This window comes from Staurois parvus, unplaced genomic scaffold (genome assembly GCF_062004578.1).
Source record: "Staurois parvus isolate SC_StPar_1 unplaced genomic scaffold, SC_StPar_1.0 ptg000068l, whole genome shotgun sequence".
Taxonomy (NCBI): domain Eukaryota; kingdom Metazoa; phylum Chordata; class Amphibia; order Anura; family Ranidae; genus Staurois; species Staurois parvus.
Genome location: NW_028317864.1, coordinates 726471 through 748541, shown reverse-complemented (window position 1 = coordinate 748541; position 22071 = coordinate 726471). Strand labels below are relative to the sequence as shown.

Here is a 22071-nt window from a genome sequence, read left to right as displayed (position 1 = left end):
GAGATTTGTAATTTTTTATCAAATAGACCACCATTCTGCCTATGTGTGATCAGCTATATATAAAGGCGGTACCATATAGTGGATGACTATCTTGCATGGTCAAATGAGAGCCTGTCCTATCTGGAGATATCTCACTGCCAATGTCCTTGCTCTCTATTTATCAATGTATGGCCTGAATAGATGTCCACTCAGGAGTTACTGTCCTCCCTGGGTTTACTTGCACTTCATCTTCAGGAGTGGACATTGTGTTTACTTTCCATATATCGTCTCTAAAGAAACCATGCTGGGCAAGCTATGAAACACCAGAAATTGAATTGGACCAGAAAGATTGTTTGGAATAAAACAGATTCCTCACAAGTCATCTTGAATTCAAGCATGAATAGACCATGGTGTTCTTGTAAGCTCAAGTGCTAAAGCTATTAAGTGTCTTCGATGATCCAGTGTGAAGTTCATAGGACTCTGTCATGAAAATGGAGAACTCGAGTGGTTGTGATTAAGGTTGGATGCTGAAAATAAAGACCCATTGGCTATTTAGTACTCTTCATAAACGCACAGCTGACTCACAGTTAAAGTGTTACTAAACCCAGAACTCTACATTCACTATATCTGGTCTCCCACAGTACACAGAAGATAGAAGTGCAATTATGTTAGTAAATGTAAACTGCTAAATACCTTTGCTCATCAGCAGTATATAGCAGGCTTATGACTTCTATCAGTGTCCAGCTGGGTACTGGTTAAAGCTTGTTAGGAGGTTTCATTATCTTCTCACTGTCCTATGAGATTGCATAACCCCTGACCCTCTGTCTGGACAGTGCTGATTGGCCCTGTGCTGATCACATGCACTCTCCCAAGAAAAAGGAAAAACTCTCTAGCAGTACACACCAATCTGAGCATGGGCAGAGTGTCTGAGGCTCTGTCCTATCAGATAAAATGGGGAATGTGGAAGAAGGGGAGGATAAGAGAAGACAGGATCAAACATCCTTTTTACACAATGCAGAGAATTAACCCCTTAGGTTCCACAGTATAACAAGCATGTTTTACTGCACATACAGACTGATTTTACTGTTGTGCGTTTAGTAACACTTTAATAGCGGGCTTTGTGACAAGTGACACACTCCAGGAACCTGCAATGTCGCAGATTGGTTTATAATCCTTCAGCTGTCAGATGACAACAGCAGATCCCTATGACCTGTGTAGCATCTTGCACTAACTGCTGGGATACAATCTTTCCATGGTGCCTGCAAATGACTTCCATGAGTAGGAGGAAGCTGGTGGGGCATGGATTTAACGGTCCATATAAGAAAATGCAGCCCTTCATCTTTTAAGGCTCGACCCTAGCCCAAATGTTGTTTTATTTTGCTTAGAACCTCAGCTGTATTGTTTTCTGTGTCCTTCCTTGCACAGAAGTGATACCAAATATCTGCAGTGGGGTCACTGAGGGATTCAGAACACATTGAGTACAGTGGAGAGAAGTTAGACCTTCTGATAATGGTTTTATTGATGTCTGTGCCTTCCTATCCTGATGACAACTGTATCCCCATTTCCAGTATGGGTGTCACAGACGGGAAATGAGGAAAACTCATCCCAATAGGGGTACAGGGGGAGCATGTTCATGTTAGGGGTACAAGACCAGGTATGCTTGTTTAAGGACAATGATTCACTAGGGCTGGCCATCGACGATTCTTCTTTTTTTTTTTTTTGTTCAATCAGCAGGTCGGGAAAAAAAAAAAATTTGATTTGTCTTTCAACACACTTGGTGTTGACGGGGTAATCCTTCCCACAAAGCTATTGTATTCTGTGTGGAGAATCCCCTGCCATCTGGAAACAATGATCAGTGTTGTCAGCTATAGCCTGTGGCTTTGGTCAAGCGAAAAACACCTTGACAAGCTGGTTGTACAGAAGTCGATTGAGAGATCATCTTCTGTACAACTAGCCTGCCCATAGATGGATCAAAATATCTCCCACCCGCTTAACCGGACGAATTTCAATCCACCGATGGCCGGCTTAAGTATTGAAGGAAGGATAAGAATAGCAATGACAGCTTGTGAGTTCACTTTTAATCTACTTCAATGTACAGGGCCTGCAGACATATGGGCCAGCAGCGATGTTTCTCTTTTCTTCAAGCGAATGGCATAGGCGTCTACATCTAGTAAAGCACCCAAAGAGAACCAGTCACAGCTGGGCCTATGAAAAGATTAAACATTTAGTCTTACAGGGTTAGTTCACTTTTCCAAAAAAAAAAACTGCCTATGAAGGTACGGGGCACCTGTAGATAAAAACCAAGGGTGCAGCTTTGTCTGAAGTTCAATAAGTGCCCCTGCAATGGTGTAGGCTATTTACATACCTCCAGAAGCCTGACTGGAAAAATGTCAAAGATGGCATCATCCTATCCTGCGTTGCTCCTAAGGCACTGCCAGCCAATTCAACCCCCTTGCATGCGCACTCTCCCCTCAGTAGTGCTGAGCTGAGTGATGCTGTGACAGAGGAGATAGTGGACCACACATGTGTTGGGCTGGAGGCCGACTCCTTTGAAGGTGGGAATGTCTTAGCAACATCCTGGCAAAAAGGCAGGACAGAACAATACCATCTCTGGGAGTTTTTGGGTCAGGCTTCGGGAGGTACGTAAATGGCCTACACCTATAGCAAGGGCGTTATCCAAATTTAGTCAAAGCTGCAGTTTGTTTATTTTTATCTACAGCAAGCCCTGACCTGCATAGGCAGTTTTTTTGGTAAAGGTGAACTAACCCCAAATCCTCTAAATCCAAAACTTTGTTTTACTTTTAGCCATACTGGTCAGGTTTCTTTTGCTGCGTTTCCCCCCTAGGGAGATGCATCCTCTCTGTTTGGCCTGGTGGTCACTGTTAGCAGCACAGAAAGTGATATGGAATATAAAGGTTTACAGTTCTCACCAAAACGGAGTAAGCAGAAATCATCCAATGGGGGCTTCTGTTCCTCTGACAGCTAAGAGGAGATTTTCTCTCTTTGGAGAGATTTCCGCTAACTTCCTGTTGGATCTCATGGACAGGAAGTTAAGGAAAATACACCCATGGCATGCAGAGAGGAAAAAAAAATGGTTTTTAACCATTCCATATTCCAAAAAAAAAAAAAGCTTTGCATTTAGAAATGCTTTAAAGCAGAAGTAAACCACCAGGCCAAAATGTTGTCCCCCAAATGCTTTTTGACATAACGTGCTAGCATGCACAGCATATTAGCAACTAGTACTTGTACCACATTGTTGCCGGACATGAATGATACGAATATATGGACGCAGCCACGCAAATTGCAAAACAACAGAATGAGGCTGAGGAAGCACCCTGCAGTTCTAATAAGGCTCCTTTTGCATAGGGCAGACACGGTTTACTTCAGCATAGGATTTTCCGCTGATCCCGTTGAGTGGAGCATAGCGGGCAGATGACAGATCTGTGTCTGCTCAGTTTCTGCAAAGAGGACACAAACAGAGCCCACTCTTTAGTCCAATTACACCTCCCAGTCTATAGAGGTGAATGGACTGTCTGATCAGGTACACCTGAAACACTAATAGGCGGAGCTGATCAGACCCTTCCTGTGAAAGCGGCCTAAGGGTGTATTTGCTGATTGTTTTTTGGGGTCACTTATGTTTCCAGGTTGCATGTTACAACCTAAATTTGGAAATAACAAGGTCCAAAAGGTGAACCTGGGCTTTAAGGTCACAGAGATTATTCCACAGCTTTGTCAGATAAAAAGCAATTGTGCAATCAAATATGTTCAATTAAGGCAAGAAAGTTGCAGTGAGGCGCATACAAATCAATACTTTTAGCTGACTTGGTTTTATTTTGAAATGTTTTCAAATTTGACTCAAATAATTTGTTCATAACCCTTTTTTGGTTTTGCCTAGGTTTGTATATCCAGCACTATGTAGCTAGTAATTGGAGAGAATTAGTTTGTGACTGTGAATCAAGAATGATGATATTGTAAATTCTATTTAAACGTATTACAAAGCAGAACGTGTTCATGACTCATAATGCAGAGACTGAGCCACTTTAAGTTTTCTGACATTCGTTCAGATCACATTATTCAAATGGTCATTTTAAGACTGTTTCACCATAATAAAAAAAAAACATTGAAATACAACACTTTGAATGATGTGGTTTTTTTGCCATTAACCACTTGCCTACCGAGCACTTATACCCCCTTACTGCCCAGGCCAATTTCAGCTCTGTCGCTGTCATGCAACATTGTACCCATATGAAATTTTTATCATTTTTTTTCACACAAAGAGAGCTTTCTTTTGGTGGTAATTAATTGCCACTGGGGGGTTTTATTTTTTGCACTATAAACAAAAAAAAGAGCAAAAAAAAAAAGTTTTTCTTTGTTTCTATTATAAAATTTTGCAAACAGGTAATTTTTCTCCATCACTGATGTGCGTTGATGAGGCTGCACTGATAGGCAGCACTGATGAGGTGGCACGGATCGCGGCACTGATGATGTTGCACTGATGGGCGGCACTGCTGGGCACTGATCATCAGTGCCGATCCCTTCGCTGACAATTGCCGGTTCTCAGCAATACTTTCCTCACGCTGTATCAGCGTGAGGAAAGGGCAGGCAATAACCGGCAACTGTATGTACCCGGTGATCTGCTGTGTCATTGGACACAGCTGATCACGTGGTAAAAGGCCACCGTGATTGGGCATTTACCGTATCACATGATCAGCTGTGGCTGTAGGACACAGCGATCACCGGTGGCGCCACATGCAAGCAGGGGGGCGTGTTCTGGATTGACATTCATGGACGTCATTCCAGAACTACACAAACACAGTGTAGCCATCCTTCGGCTATAGCGCAGTTGGAAACTGGTTAAAGGAAACCTGTACTAAGGACCAGATCACATCAGAATACGGTGTGGGAAACCAGCATTCCCTGTGCATTTTAAATGCATTGCAGTTAATGTAATGACCCCCCCAAACGCAGGTCCCAAATGCAGTGCATTTGCCTGCACCTGATTGCACGGTTCAGTAGATTCGATGATCTAGGTGCTCTACATTTTATAAAGTAGAGTATACACTACTTTTGCTGCTGTCTGGCATGATTTCAACCCATTCAAATGAATATTTTAAAATCACACTGCACTCTGATTGCATGTTCCTGTGCAATTTATGGTGTGAACCGGCCACGAGAGAGTCAGAGGTTGCTACAGTGAAGGAAATAAGTATTTGATCCCCTGCTGATTTTAAATGTTTGCCCACTCACAAAGAACTGTTCAGTCTAAAAATCGAATGGTAGTTGTATTATAACACTAAGAAACGGAATAGCAACTAAAAATTCAAAAGAAATGCATGTCTAACAAATTATGCACTGATTTGCATGTTCATGAGGGAAATAAGTATTTGATTCCCTTCACAAAACATGACTTAGTACTTGGTGGCAAATCCCTTGTTGGCAATCACAGAGGTCATATGCTTCCTGTAGTTGGCTGCCAGGTTTGCACACATCTCAGGAGGGATTTTGGCCCACTCCTCTTGGCAGATCCTCTTCAAGTCATTAAGGTTTGGTGGCTGACGTTTGGAAACTCGAATTTTCAGCTCCCTCCACAGATTTTCAATCGGATTAAGGTCTGGAGACTGGCTAGGCCACTCCAGGACCTTAATGTGCTTCTTCTTGAGCCACACCTTTGTTGCCTTGGCCGTGTGTTTTGGGTCATTGTCATGCTGGAACACCCATACACGACCCATTTTCAATGCCCTGGCTGAAGGTTCTCACCCAAGATTTGACAGTACATTGCCCCGTCCATCGTCCCTTTGATGCAGTGCAGTTGTCCTGTCCCCTTAGCAGAAAAACACCCCCAAAGCAGAATGTTTCCACCACCATGTTTGACAGTTGGGATGGTGTTTTTGGGGTCATAGGCAGCATTCCTCCTCCTCCAAACACGGCGAGTTGAGTTGATGCCAAAGAACTCAATTTTGGTCTCATCTGACCACAACACTTTCAACCAGTCCTCCTCTGCATCATTCAAATGTTCAGTGGCAAACTTCAGACGGGCCTGGACATGTGCTTTCTTGAGCAGAGGGACGTTGCAGGCACTGCAGGATTTCAGTCCTTGTCGGCGTAGTGTGTTACCAATTGTTTTCTTGGTGACTGTGGTCCCAGCTACCTGGAGATCATTGACAAGATCCTCACATGTAGTTCTCGGATGATTCCTCACTGTTCTCATGATCATTGACACTCCACGAGGTGAGATCTTGCATGGTGCACCAACCTAGGGAGACTGACAGTTGTTTTGTGTTTCTTCCATTTGCGAATGATTGCACCAACTGTTGTCATCTTCTCACCAAGCTGCTTGGCGATAGTTTTGTAGCCCAGTCCAGCCTTGTGTAGGTCTACAATCTTGTCCCTGACATCCTTGGACAGCTCTTTGGTCTTTGCCATGGTGGAGAGTTTGGAATCTGATTGCTCCTGTGAACAGGTGTCTTTTGTACAGGTAACAAAATGAGATTAGCAGCACTCCCTTTAAGAGACTGCTTCTAATCTCAGCTTGTTAGCTGTATGAAAGACACCTGATGGCCAGAAATCCTGCTGAATGATAGGGGATCAAATACTTATTTCCCTCATGAACAGGCAAATCCGTGCATCATTTGTTAGACATGCATTTCTTTTGAATTTTTTGTTGCTATTCTGTCTCTCAGTGTTACAATACACCTACCATTCGATTTTTAGACTATTTCTTTGTGAGTGGGAAAACATTCAAAATCAGCAGGGGAGCAAATACTTATTTCCTTCACTGTAGATAGTTAATCATGAGAAAGGATATAAACTAGGAATTTGGATATGGACTGGGTTAATTGGAGGGTGGGAGGAAGGGTTGGGCAGCGGATAAGATGATGCAAATGGAATTTATGTATTGGTGAAGTTCTTTTTATTCTTGAGTGCATTAAATACTCTTTTTGTATTGAAACAATTTAGTAAAAGATATTAAGAAAAAAGAAGGATCTCATTGCTAAAAAGTACCAGTCAGGAGAAGGGTACAAATAATTTCCAAGGCATTAGATATACCATGGAACACAGTGAAGACAGTCATCATCAAGTGGAGAAAATATGGCGGAACAGTGACATTACCAAGGTCTGGACGACCCTCCAAAATTTGGTGAAAAGACAAGAAGAAAACTGGTCTGGGAGGTTGCCAAGAGGCCTACAGCAACATGAAAGGAGCTGCAGGAATATCTTGCAAGTACTGGCTGTGTGGAACATGTGACAACAATCTCCTGTATTCTTCATGTGTCTGGGCTGTGGGGTAGAGTGAAGAAAAACATCCAAGCCCAACTAAATTTTGTAAAAACACATCTGAAATCTCCCAAAGGCATGTGGGAAAACATGTTATGGTCTGATGAAACCAAGTTTGAACTTTTTGGCTATAACTCCAAAAGATATGCTTGGCACAAAAACAACACTGCACATCACCAAAGGAACACCATACCCACAGTGAAGCATGGCGGTGGCAGCATCATGCTTTGGGGCTGTTTTCTTTCCGCTGGAACTGGGGCCTTAGTCAAGGTACAGGCAATTATGAACAGTTCCAAATACCAGTCAATATTGGCACAAAACTTTCAGGCTTCTGCTAGAAATCTGAACATAAAGGGGAACTTCATCTCTCAGCATGACAACGACCCAAAGCATACATCCAAATCAACAAAGGAATGGCTTCACCAGAAGAAGATGAAAGTTTTGGAATGGCCCAGCCAGAGCCCAGACCTGAATCCGATGGAAAATCTGTGGGGTGATCTGAAGGGGGCTGTGCACAGGAGATGCTCTCGTAATGTGACAGATTTGGAGTGTGTTTGAATGGAAGAGTGGGCAAATATTGCCAAGTCAAGATGTGCCATGCTGATAGACTCATACCCCAAAAGACTGAGTGCTGGAATCAAATCAAATCAAAAAGGTGCTCCAACAAAGTATTCTTTTAACGGTGTGCACATTTATGCAACCATATTATGAGTTGTACAGTTTTTAGGTCACATTAAAAGGTGGAAAAAGTACTGAAATTATTTATCTTTGTCTCATTTTTTTTTTACATCACAGAAACCTGACATTTTAACAGGGGTGTGTAGACTTTTTATATCCACTGTATGGTGAGGTAGATAGTCATTTCCCATATATAACCCCATTTCTAGTCTGTTTATCCCTTGGTAACCTGCCATATGATAATATCTGTTGTCAAACAAATCCTCCACTTATCGTTAATTCCTTATGAGCTTTATTGTATATCTATCAAAATCATATCAGAATTGGCTTGCTGCCAGTTGTGGAAGGGATTGCTGGTAATGCACTTTGTTTGGGTAGATTGGCCTCTTGGTTCATTGATAGCAGGTCCTAAAAGAAGAACAAATACATTTATGGCATCTTTTTCATGATTGTCACTAAATGACAGGTTAAAATAATGACTTGTATTTTCATCCTGGTGATCAGAGCTTTTTGGGGTACAAGATATTCCATGACTATTTCTTTATGATTATACACATGGATGTAGACAACGAATATGAAGATCATATATTGGGTCCTACCTTTGCTATGCCTGGGTTTGCTTGTATAGGCCCAAGTCTTGTGGTTCTAGAAAGCATTCCAATTTTTCTGAGCACAGCACCAGAGGTGTCTTGTCTCGGCACCAGTCCCAGATCTCCTATCCGGTAATGGGCAATGACGCCGGGGCCTTTCAAAGTGGGTGACACAAGCTGCCTAGAAGAAACCGCCATGTGTTTATAATCAATGTTCCTACAAAGTGTATGAAATAAATACAATCTTCACCTAGGATCCCAAAAAAAAAAAATACAGCACATTTTTTCAATAAATTCCCAGGAAAGGCTTTTCCTGGCTGTGCAAGACTTCTTTCTGCAGAAACGTCAGTATCAGAAGCAGACCTTCAGCCCATGACACCCCATAGCAAAATGTTTCCCCCTGGCAGTGTACGCTGTGAACTGACAATACACAAAATATGATCTTAACATAAAGTATGCCTAAATCAAGGATAGGCTGCTAGCATAGGCAGTACACTACTAGGGCCCAGTGCTGTGGATATAAGTTATCAGGAAAGGGAGTGCACGGAATTCGCTTTCAACCGTACAATAGGTTCACACCTATGCATTTTTTGCCGCATTTTGCAGAAACGCACTACAGTCCATTTAACATGATTTGCTATGGGACAGATTCACATCTCTGCATTTTCAACCGATGCGTTTTTTGGAAAGGGTCAGAGACTTTTTTGAACGCAAAAACATGTGTTTCTGGTTCTATAGACTTCAATGCAAACGCTGCAGAAAAGCATGGATTGCGTTTTTGCCGTGTTTTGCATCTGCTTAGAAAAAAAAACCTCAAAACCCATCAAAAACGCTATGCACAAATGCCGCAAACGCAACCTGCATAGGTGTGAACCTAGACCAGGGATCTCCAAATTTCCCAAGCAAAGAGCTAGTTTACTGTCCTTCAGACTTTAGGGGGGCCGGATTGTGGCCAGCGGGGAAAGAAAAAGTCTCAGGGTCAACATCAGTAAGAGTAAACAAGGTCTCAGGTGGGGTGTTCAGTTGCATAGTGCCTGTGGTCACTAGGAGGAGGAGTAGTGCCCCATCATTACTATCACTGGAAGGAATATTGGCCCATCATTGATGTTAGTAGATGGAATAGGGCTCCATCATTGATATTAGCGGGAAGAATAGTGTCCCATTGGTGCTGTCATTTGGGCGAATTATCCCCCACTTTTGGTGTCAGTGTTAGGAATAGTGCCCCAAGGGCCAGATAAAGGCTATTAAAGGGCCACATCCGGCCTTTGGGCCGCAGTTTGGAGACCACTGACCTAGACTGAAAGTTCCAGCTAGATAATCTATCCATAGTAACTCTTTTCAGCATATGATAGTTCAGGAACTAAATTCTAAACCTTTCTACCCATTCCACCAACACAGCAAGCAATTTCTGAAAGAAGTCTAGTAGTCAGTAAAAAAAATGGTGTTATAGTAGCAATATTAATTACCAGGATATTTTATACTATGACATACAGCGGATAAAATAAGCATTGAACACATCACCATTTTTCTCAGTAAGCGTATTTCTAAAGGTGCTATTGACATGAAATTTTCACCACATGTAGCTAACAAGTCATGCAATACACTCATACAAAGAAACCAAAACAAATAAGTTCAGAAATGAAGTTATGTGAAATAAAATGGAATAACACAGGGAAAAATTATTGAACACATGAAGAAAGGGAGGTGCAAAAAGGCATGGAAAACCAAGACACCAGCTGAAATTTATCAGTAATTAGAAAGCAATCCTGCCCTTTGTCAGTGAAAATTATCAGCTGGTTCAGTCTCAACTGATGGCCTATAAAAAAGGTGTCTCATTACCAAGGTATCACACAAGAAACATCTCATGATGGGTAAAAGCAAAGAGCTCTCTCAAGACCTTCGCAACCTTAATTCGCAATCATACTGATGGCGTTGGTCACAGAAGGATTTCTGAACTTCTGAATGTTCCAGTGAGCACTGTTGGGGCCATAATCCTGATGTGTGAAGAACATCATTTCTCTATAAACCAACCACGACCAGGTGTTCCTCACAAGATTTCTGACAGGAGTGAAAATAATTATTAGAAGAGTTGTTCAAGAGCCAATCACCACTTGTGGAGAGCTTCAGAAAGATCTGAAATTAGCAGGTCCAGTTGTTTAAAAAAACAAGAAGTAATGCACTCAACCGCCATGGCCTGTATGCACTCTCACCTCGTAAGACTCCATTGCTGAAGAAAAAGCACGTTGAAGCTCGTTTAAAGTTTGCTGCACAACATTTAGACAAGCACTGGGATAATATAGTCTGGTCAGATGAGACCAAAATTTAACTCTTTGGATAACATAATACACATCATGTTTGGAAGTCAAATGGCACTGCACATCACCCCAAAAACACCATACCAACAGTGAAGCATGGAGGTGGGAACATCATGGTGTGGGACTGTTTTTCAGCATACGATACTGGCTAATGTCATATCATTGAGGGAGGGATGAATAGAAAAAGGTACAAAGACATTCTTGATAACAATCTGCTGCCATCTATCAGGACGATGAAGATGAAACAAGGGTGGACATTTCAGCAAGACAATGGTTCCAGACACAAAAAGTAAAGGAAATGCTCAACTGGTTTCAAAGAAAGCAAGAAAATAAAGCTGCTACAATGGCCCAGCCAATCACCTGACTTGAATCCAATAGAAGATTTTTGGAAAGAACTAAAGATCAGAGTTCATAGAAGAGGCCCACAGAACTTTCAAGATTTGAAGACCGTGTGGAAGAATGGGCCAAAATTACACCTGAGCAATGCATGCGACTAGCTTCTCCATACTGGAGGCATCTTGAAACTGTCCTTACCAACCAAGGATTTAGTACTAATTATTAAATAAATTTCAGTTAGCGTGTTCAATACTTTTTCCCTGTTACATTCCATTTTATTACACATAACTTAATTTCTGAATATATTTGTTTTGGTTTCTTTGTATGTATGGATTGCATGTGTTGTTACCGACAACATGGTGAAATTTCATGTCAATAGCACCTTTAGAAATATATTTACCTAGAAAAAGGGTGATGTGTTCAATACTTATTTTACCCGCTGTGTGTATAGTGCTCTTGCACACGTATTCTATAACCTTATCAGGTTTTGGCTGAGGGATTCTTTACAGTCTCAGGAAGGCTGTAATAGGTATACAGGGTTCATTTAAGAGTGCCTGGACTGTAAAAGAATTAAAAGTTTTTGTGTCTTGTGAGCTGCTTGGGATACCCTTTAGTAAACAGCTGCCAGCACTTTAAGGCCCCATGTACACGGGACACTTCTGAACGACGGCAACTGACTGCTGGAAAACGTAGGTTAAAAAATGTCTGTTTAGCTGCGTTTGCATTACGTGCTTATGCGCGTTTGCGTTTAGAAGCGTTTTTTAAAGATAAGCACAGGAGAACCTCCCACATGCCCAGAATGCACTGAAAGTGGTAAATTATTAACTATTTCAGAGAAATACAGAGAGTAGAAGCAGAGCCAGCAGTATGTGTTGAGATTAGCTTAGGTGTGAGTTGCTCATTAACATTTCTTTTGTTTCCAAGGGTGGGAAAGGTGTCTGGTGGAGTAAGTCATTAAGGCCACCTGGCAGGGGGTCTTCATGAGGAATTTGAGGTGTGAATGGGCATTAACATATGTTTTGTTTCCAAGGGTGGGAGAGGTCTGAGGTGTGAATTGGTCATTACCATGTGTGAAAAGCTTGGTAGGAACATCCTGTGTTTAGTGTTTTGACCATTTGAGTACCTTGAAAACGCTTTGCATGCATTTTTCCTGATGAAAAAAGGCTCTGGACAGCATCGGGAACTGGAAGAGTTAAAAAAAAATTTCAAACGTAAACCCTTATAAACGCAATTTGACGCGTTTACATGCGTTTTGCATTTGAGACGCTGATAAAATCGACTGCTGAACGCAAGTTTTCTGCGTTCAAAAAAACGACTATAAACTCAAATGCCTGTAAAGGGCTGCAAACGAAGATGTGTACATGGACACATAGGAAAACATTAGGGTGATTTCAGGGGCTGCTGAAAAAAACATTGAACAGCTCCTAAACATGAGTTAATCAGCTGCACTGAACATGAACCCTAACACACTCCCATATATTGTGTGCATAGTCCAAACAATCCAAAAATTAGTGCACCACTGTCCAAATATATTAAATAATACAAATTATAATGTCATTATTGTACTAGTTCATAAAGAAATGTCTTTAAAGACGTTTCTTTATGAACTAATAGGACTTGTGACAATATTATTTGGTTTATTTGATATATTTGAACAGCGCTGCACTAATTTTGGATTGTTTGGACTTTGCACACATTATATGTGAGAGTATCTAAAGCCGCTCACAAGTTGCATAAAAACTTGGTAATTCTTCTACAGTCCAGCCACTTTTAAATGAACCCTGTATGCCTAATGCAGCCTTCCTGAGACTGTAAAGAATCCCTCAGCCAAAACCTGATAAGACCACTAACAAAACGGTCTCAGGAAGGCTCCATTAGGCATACAGGGTTCATTTAAAGAGCAGTTGGACTGTAAAAGAATTACCAAGTTTTTGTGTCTTGTGAGCTGCTTTGGATACCCTTTAGTAAACAGCTGCCAGCACTCTAACACATTCCCATATAATGTGTGCACAGTCCAAACAATCCAAAATTAGTGCAGCACTGTCCAAATATATTAAATAATACAAATAATAATGTAATTATCCTATTAGTTCATAAATAAATGTCTTTAAAGAAGTTTCTTTATGAAATAATAGGGCTTGTGACAATATTGTGTATAGAAAACCCTCAGCACTATGGACCTCCTAAAAAACTTGTGCGGCTAGCATATAATGTGATCCCACATGTACAACATAAACAAACAAATAGAAAAATGCAGCGCAACAATATATATACATATTATAGTGCTAAACAATAAATATGTGCAAAAACAAACGACAATGCTTGTGAAAATCAATGTGTGCTATATCAGACGTCTAATCAATGCATACATATAGGACTCCATAAACTGCACATAACCAATGCTCTACATGAATTGTGCACACAAATAAAGAATAATTGTCCTTAATAGTGAACTGTCCCTTTAAATATTGAATATCAGCACGTGAACTTGTGTGGTATACTGTATATCCCATAAATCGTCATTCACATACACCAACTATAAGTGTCATCGGAATATAGTCTCAAAAACTGGTGAACCGTCCCTTTAAATCCGCTGTAATTCAAATAGACCAGTGTAACACACTACTGTATACACGCTTCCCTTAGTGCTCATCCGCTTCCAACACGCAATTGCGCTCACCTCCAGGTTTGACCGTAATGACAGGTCAAACTACGTTTACCCCTTTAACCCGGGAGGGTGTACTGGTACATAGATCTTCACCACCGTTAGCCAGCACTTTTAAACATCTCCAGATCGCTTCACATCCATGTGAACAAAATGCTCCATATAGTGTAATATTGCCACTCAAAATAGCATTTATTTAAAACAATTTAGTAAAACTCACATTAAAATGTGTCCTCCTGGGACACTACAGGGTTAAAAAGTCACTATAGAGTGTTTGCTGTAAGAAGTGTGCCGAAATCCTGAAAAATGGCGGCAAGTGCACTTCTGGTTTACGGCCTGACGTCATCGGTGCACCCTACAAGTTACGTCATATCATGTGACTTCATCAAGAGTAGCCGATTGGATGTCAAGCCTTCCATTTATATCTGTTTGCTAATTGCAATATAGTACATCTGTGTCGGTGCCATTTTGTTAGAGACCATCATGTGGTCTCGGGTGCCATTTTCTTGTTGACTTCTACATAGCACTAATGCATCGGTTTCACTCTGCCAGGGGAGATTGCTATGACAACCGACATGACAAGTGCACGGACAGGGACGAGCACAGAGAGGTCTGACATACATTAGAACACTCTGTGTGCTCTCCTTAAGGAAATATGGATATTACATGTAAATTCCACCGTGGAAATATATATAAAAATATACATGAAACAATGAGGACATGAATAACTTAATATGGCAGGGTGATACAATTGGTCTCTATTACATAGGTGTAGGGCAGGGGGATGTATTGAAAACATAAAAGTACTAATAATGTAAGACCTGAATCTCTACATGTTATGGATACTCAATATGCCTCTATAAGTGACTTATGCATATATAATAATATACGTGTACCTGATGTACACTTTTACTGATTCCGTATATGTATATATCAACCGTGTATCCACTGTTCACTATATCTGATGCCGTGTAAATAATAAATCAATAAAAAATGATTAAAAAATTAAAGTGGGAGTGTATATATTTCTCTTCTGCACTCCCATGCATGTATGGTACCAATAATAAATATATCCATAAAATCACATAGGGAGAATATAATAAAATAATAAATACTACAAACTATCAATCAGAATAAAATTCCTTGTATGTGTATATTATGAGTTGTGAGCGAAAACCTTATAAGCTGCATATTATGAGCCGAATAGGTGAATATATAAGGTTATATATCACCCTATCGTGCCTAACGCACCCCAATGCTAGAATACTAATATATGTGGTGAGGGTTGTGGGCCACACTATATGACCATATTAAGTAAAATCAACAATAACTCTGTACACCACCGTAAACAATATTACATGGAACCCTAATGGAGGGATATACAGTTGCAAGAAAAAGTATGTGAACCCCTTGGGATTACGTGGAGTTTTGCATGAATTGGGCATAAAATGTGCTCTGAACGTCATCTAAGTCACACCAATAGAAGAACACAGTCTGCTGAACATAATACTACACAAACATTAGATGTTGCCATGGTTTAATTGTACATAACATGTAAACATTCACAGTGCAGGGAGGAAAAAGTATGTGAAGCCCTAGCTTAATGACCTCTCCCAGAGCTAATTGGAGCCAGGAGTGAGCCAACCTTGACTCCAATCAGTGTGATGATATTGGATGTGTTGCTGACAGCTGTCCTGCCCTTAAAAAACACACACCTGTTTTGGGTTTACTGGTTTCAAGAAGCACTGTCTGATGTGAACCATGCCTCGCAGAAAAGAGCTCTCAGAAGACCTACCATCAAGAATTGTTGACTTGCATGAAGCTGGAAAGGGTTACAAAAGTATCTCCAAAAGCCTTGATGTTCATGTGTCCATGGTAAGACAGACTCTCTACAAATGGAGAAAGTATAGCACTGTTGCTACTCTCCCTAGGCGCGGTCGTCCTGTAAAAATGACTGCAAGAGCACAGCGCAGAATGCTGCATGAAGTAAAGAGGAATCCCAGAGTGTCAGCTAAAGACCTACAGAAATGTCTGGCACATGCTAACATTTTTGTTGACACATCTACAATAAGGAAAACATTAAACAAGAATGGAGTACATGGGAGGACACCTTCGAGGAAGCCATTGCTGTCCAAAAAGAATATTGCAGCACGTTTGAAGTTTGCAAAAGAGCACCTGGATGTTCCACAGCACTACTGGCAAAATGTACTGTGGACAGATGAAACCAAGATTGAGTTGTTTGGGAAGAACACACAACACTATGTGTGGAGAAAAAAAGGCACAACACACCAACATCAAAACCTCATCCCCACTGTGAAACATGGCGGAGGGAGCATCATGGTTTGGGGCTGCTTTGCTGCCTCAGGGCCTGGACGGATTGTTGTCATTGATGGGAAAATGAATTCCAAAGTTTATCAAGGCATTTTGCAGGAAAACGTACGACCATCTGTCCGCCAACTGAAGCTCCGCAGAGGATGGGTGATGCAACAGGACAATGACCCAAAGCATACAAGTAATTCAACAAAACAATGGCTGCAACAGCACAGAATACGCCTTCTGGAGTGGCCCAGTCAGAGTCCTGACCTCAACCAAATTGAAATGCTGTGGCATGACCTTAAGAGAGCGATTCACACCAGACATCCCAAGAATATTGCTACACTGAAACAGTTTTGTGAAGAGGAGTGGTCCAAAATTACTCCAGATTGTTGTGCAGGTCTGATCTGCAACTACAGGAAACGTTTGGTTGAGGTTATTGCTGCCAAAGGAGGGTCAACCAGTTATTAAGTCCAAAGGTTCACATACTTTTTCCTCCCTGCACTGTGAATGTTTACATGTTATGTGCAATTAAACCATGGCAACATCTAATGTTTGTGTAGTATTATGTTCAGCAGACTGTGTTCTTCTATTGTTGTGACTTAGATGACGTTCAGAGCACATTTTATGCCCAATTCATGCAAAACTTCACGTAATCCCAAGGGGTTCACATACTTTTTCTTGCAACTGTATCTGAATCATATGACACATACATCCATATTTTATAGATCCTTACTTCTATATGTACGTAAATACTTCATAGTGATGTCATCATATATAAACTATAGAGATCATATATGCCTAACCTGATATTTTGGTGTGCAGAATGCCCTTAAGATACTGTAAAAGCCCTACTATATCAATACACTATATGGGTTTGTGTTCCTATTATCTCTGGGCTATTAAAAGTCTTCTATAAAGCAATTAAGATTGAAGTCCACATTTAACCCTTGCGGTACCATTGTTTGTAATTGGAAGATCCATTTAGATTCCTTTTGGCTTAAAGTTCTAATTTTATTGTTGCCCCTCTAATGGGGTTTGTATCTTTCAGTCCCCCAGAATTGTAATCCAACAGGGTTACTATTATGGTGAGTTGAAAAATGCTTAGACAGGTTATGTTTACTACATCCTTTTTTAATGCTACTAACATGTTCCTGTATTCTCTTGGCCATCGTGCGTTTTGTATGACCTACATATTGTAATCCACATTGACATTGGATACAATAGACAACTCCTTCCGTTCTACAGGTGATACACTCCACTATCTCGTATTGTGTTCCCGTTGAGTGTGATATGAATGTATTTCTCCTGGATATTCTGGTATTTTTACACCCAAAACATCGACCACATGCGAAAAAACCTTTTTCATTAAAAAAAGGAGGTCTTATTAATTTTAGGAGGATCTATGATGCTTTTAACCAGTCTGCTTCTCTGATTGGGAGCCTTCATGTAGATAAACTTTGGATATTTTGGTAAAGTGTTCGTTAACAATTTGTCTGCTGTTAAAATGTCCCAATGTTTATGTATGATCTTTTCCACTTGTTTGTACTGTTTATTATAATGCAATACAATCGCTCCTGTATAATCTTCGTCTCTGTTCTTTTCTATGTTGTTAATGAGGTCTTTTCTGTGACGATTATCAACCTGCTGTTTCTGATTTTCAATATACAGTACATTCTGTCGTATCCTTTTCTGATGAACATTTCTCCAAGTTTTGTTGCTTCCCCCGTATATTCTTCTTTCTTGGTGCAGTTCCTTCTAAGTCTCATGATGTTCATCAACCAAGTGATATGGTGACAGCTATCCATCGTAATGTAATTGTTTCTGTCGGTTGGTTTAAAGTATGTGTGGGTAATGATCGTATTATGCGCCATTGATATTACTAAATCTAGGAAGTGTATGGATTCATTACTAACTTCCCACGTTAGCACGATATTTTTATAGTTGTTAAATTTTCACTATGAAATTATTTAGGGAGCTGTCATTACCCTTCCATATAACTAGAAAATTGTCAATAAATCTGCGGTATAAGATGAGCTCTTGCAGTTTGTGATTAAATACTACCTCTTCCTCCCATTTTGACATGAACAAATTTGCAACACTTGGAGCAAATGTAGATCCCAATTATACTCCCGTTTCTTGTTTGTAGTATTTACTGTCATATCAGAAGTATGCATGTTCCAAACAGAAGCATAAGCATCTTATATACTTCTTTTGTTTATCCTCCATTTTTTTAATTTTTATCAAGGGCCCATTTAACCGTTTCCATTGCTTTCCTGTGGTAGATAATCGTATACAGTGATCTCACGTCTGCTGTAGCAAATATTAAATCTTCTACATCCTTGATTTCCTCCAAAAACTAGAACATGCTTCGTATCTTTCAAAAAGGCCTTGGTAGTCTGCATTTCCGGTTGCAGAAAAACGTGTACATACTGCTCCAATCTTTCAGTGGCCGAGCCAATACCATTGACTATCGGTCTCCCTGGAGGGTTCTTCCTATCTTTGTGTATCTTCGGGATGGAGTATATAATAGGTATTCTGTATGCTGTTGATACCAAGTATTTTTCTTCTTTTACATTTAGAAAGCCCTTTTCCTGCCCTTTTTTGATTATTTCTGTCAACTCTTTTCTGTTGCCTAATGTCGGGTTGCGTGGTAGGAGGGAGTACGTGTTTTCATCTTTCACCATCCTTTCCATCTCTGCTTTATATTTCTCTTTCGATAGAACCACTATACCCCCTCATTTTTATCTGCTGGACATATCACCACCTCATTTCTTTTTTCGATTTCTTTGATTCCCCTCCTTATATTGTCTGGGTTGTTGTAATTCTCAATGTTTAACTTGTTTAGATCTTATAGTAACATCCGTTTGAAGACATCCACATATTTATTATTTCCAATTTGGGGGTTAAATGTGGATCTATTCCTTAGCCCTCTATGGATTATCTTATCTGTTTGTGCTATTCTATTTGTCTGCATCTGGGGATTCTTCAACGTATGCTTTTTTATATTAATATTTTGAATATACTTTTGAATATTGATGAATGTTTCACATTTATTGAAGTTTTTGGTTGGGGCATATTTTAAACCCCTATCTAGAACCCGTAGTTCTTTTTTAAAGGGTAATTCCACTCAGGTTAAATATCCCTTCTCCTAATACTCTCTTTTTTTGTTGCCTCTTTCCTCCTCTACATCCTCTCTTCTTTCTGGTGTGGTCCTTCTTTGTGGATTTTGTTCTCTCCCCCTCTTTCCTCCATTTTGTACCCTGTGGTGTGTTTGATGATAATACCCCTCTTCTTTCCTTTGTTCTTGTTGATGTGATCGTGGGGGTTTGGTCACCTCTAAAAAATAAGGCTTACATGGGGTGTAATTGTCCTCATTGTAGTTCCTCAATGATTCATATCTATTCCTGGTGGCTACTGGGGAGTAGTATTCATTTCTATATGTCTGTTGATGATTTCTTTCTCCACTGTGATAATATTCTCTCCCTTGGTTTCTTCTTGGTGAATGGTATGCATCCCTAGTTGATTGCTGATAATTCCTACCTCTGGGGGTGTTATAGTCTCCCCTTCTTGTGTTGTCATACACATAATTTACTCTATATTGATTATTCCTTGGGCCTTTGTATCCTAGTTGTTGGCCTTTGGGTGTCTTGTATCCTATGTTACTTCTTTGTGGCGACCTCCTTATTTGTGGTGATCTTTTTATTTCTCGCCATTCTCCTTGTACCTGGCCTTCTCCCTCTCCATCATAGCTACTTTCTCTACTATATATTTTTATTTCATTCCCTTCTTGATCCCCTCCAGCCCCTTTTTGTTCCTTCATTTTAATCTGCCATTGTTTTGACCTCCGGACCTTTCTTCTCAAGATATTTATTCAATTCCTCCAATAATTTTTTATATTCTGTGGTATCCTTATATGGTTCTAATTTATCTTTATAGGTTTTTAATTGCTCCCCGATTTTTTCCATCTTTCTTTGCTTGCATTTCAGCAAAACGTGCATTACTTCTTGGCCTTTCTGGTTAAAGAAATTGTACCACTCTTCTACTGATTCCTTATCGATGAGCTCATCATTGATTGGTACGTCCCATTTTTATTCTTTAGTTTGTTTTTGCAGCTTAATACTAGTTTTGACATATTATTCCAATGCTTTGCTCATTTTACTTTTCAGTATTCAATTATCTGTTGTTTTATATATATTTTCAATATTTCTTGCACTCTGTATAACGCTATGAACCCTTATTGTAGTTTTCATTTGTATAAGTTCTCACACATGGATATAGTGCTAAAGGTAATTTCCGTGTTTTAACATCTGCGATATACATCTTTTCTCTTACTTTGTTTTATTACATTTTATCACATATTTTTTATCGCCTAATTGTCCACTCCTGCGCTTAATTATAGCCCTCTTGCTGTGAGTCGTTTACTCCTCAAGCGGTGTCTGCCTGTAGTAGGAGTTCCCTTACTCCTCCACTCGCTGACAGTACAAATGCCCCACATCAAGATGGCGACCTTCTAGCCTGATGAGGGAGCACAAATGCTCCGAATGCACGCCAACCCTCACCATCACGTGACCGGAAGTGACGTCTCAACTGAGGGAATCCCGAAACTAGGAGGACGTAATGGAAACCACCAGAACCACCACCAGATGCAGGTGACCACCATCCATCCAGAGGTTTTACACTCCTTCACTACAGCGGATACTTATTAATTTACAAGCGCAAACCTACTTATGCTTTGTGAGTGGCCTGTGTTACTACACTTTTTATCCATTAAAAAGCTTTCATACTGCATTTAGAGGGCACTGCCTCTTTCTTCCTGATCTTACACAGGGCCTCTCTAGCTCATTATTGGCTGGCTGGCTGGCTGCCTCCACTCCATGGTGCATCAGAATTACCTATAGGACTCTAAGGACATTTTATTTGTATATTCATCACAGTATATTGTTCATGATTTATTTTCCCTAATGCCATCACCATTGATTATATGTTTATACATACTATTATATGCTGCATCTACCTCCTTACTCTGTCACACAGTGCACCAAATATGCTACTTGCCTTGTGAACAGGGTTGTACTTTGCTGGCCAAGATTTTTTTTTTTTGTTTATTTTTTTCCTGCGCATGTCTAGTTCTCCTGTGGTGGAAGTATAACCAGACAATCTAAGAATTCAGTATCCCTAAATTCACTCCAAGAATAGGATTTCACAGTGAGTACAAAAATCTTATTTCTGCCACTTGTTCTTTCAATATTCTTCTTTTGGTCATTATTCATAATGAGGAGCATAACGAGGAAAGGAATTATTTTAATAAATTGTACCTGTTGGCTTTAGGTGCAATGTAATGGTCCGTAGATTGGTTATCTCTTCTCTGGAAGTCATCTAAGGCTGGACCGAGGCCTAATGTGGCCGCACTGTTGAGCAGCATCAAGAGTTTCTCCAAAAGTTGGTTTTGTGTTACTAATCTTGCGACTTCTAAGTCTTCCCCCTCAATCTTGGGTGTCTCCTGCACAGACATACATAATAACAATAAATAAAAACTTTTTTATTATACCCTGTATCCCTTCCTGGACTGCTGTTGTAATATTGCAGTATAGCCACAGGTAACAAAAAACAGAGGGAAATATAACAGTCCCCTCCCTCTTAGACTGTAAGCTCCGAGGAGCAGGGCCCTCCTAACCCTCTTGTATTGAATTGTATAGTCTCGTTACATTGTAAAGCTCTGAGCAAACTGTTGGCGCTATATAAATCCTGTATAATAATAACAACAGCAGACTTTAGACTCGAGGGTTGCATGTCACCCCACATTATTTGCTATGCAGCTCTCTGTACTTGACAGGGCTGCCAGCAGAGGAGCAATGGGCTGCCAGCAGTGCACTCTCTCATCGACCAGTCACTCTGCTCCTAGTTGTACTCCTCCCTG

General features: G+C 40.4%; 1 protein-coding gene across 1 annotated transcript in view; it reads right to left on the bottom strand.

Moving 5' to 3' along the window:
• Positions 1 to 8207: 8207 nt before the first annotated feature.
• The window catches only part of CFAP157 (cilia and flagella associated protein 157), a 43885-nt gene continuing 30021 nt past the window's right edge, over positions 8208 to 22071 (bottom strand). The window contains exons 7-9 of the mRNA XM_089668995.1: positions 21470 to 21654; positions 8532 to 8703; positions 8208 to 8340 (exon numbers count right to left, since the gene is read on the bottom strand). Coding sequence (XP_089525121.1) covers positions 8245 to 8340; positions 8532 to 8703; positions 21470 to 21654 — 453 coding nt within the window. The 3' untranslated portion in view covers positions 8208 to 8244. The remainder of the gene's footprint in view (positions 8341 to 8531; positions 8704 to 21469; positions 21655 to 22071) is intronic.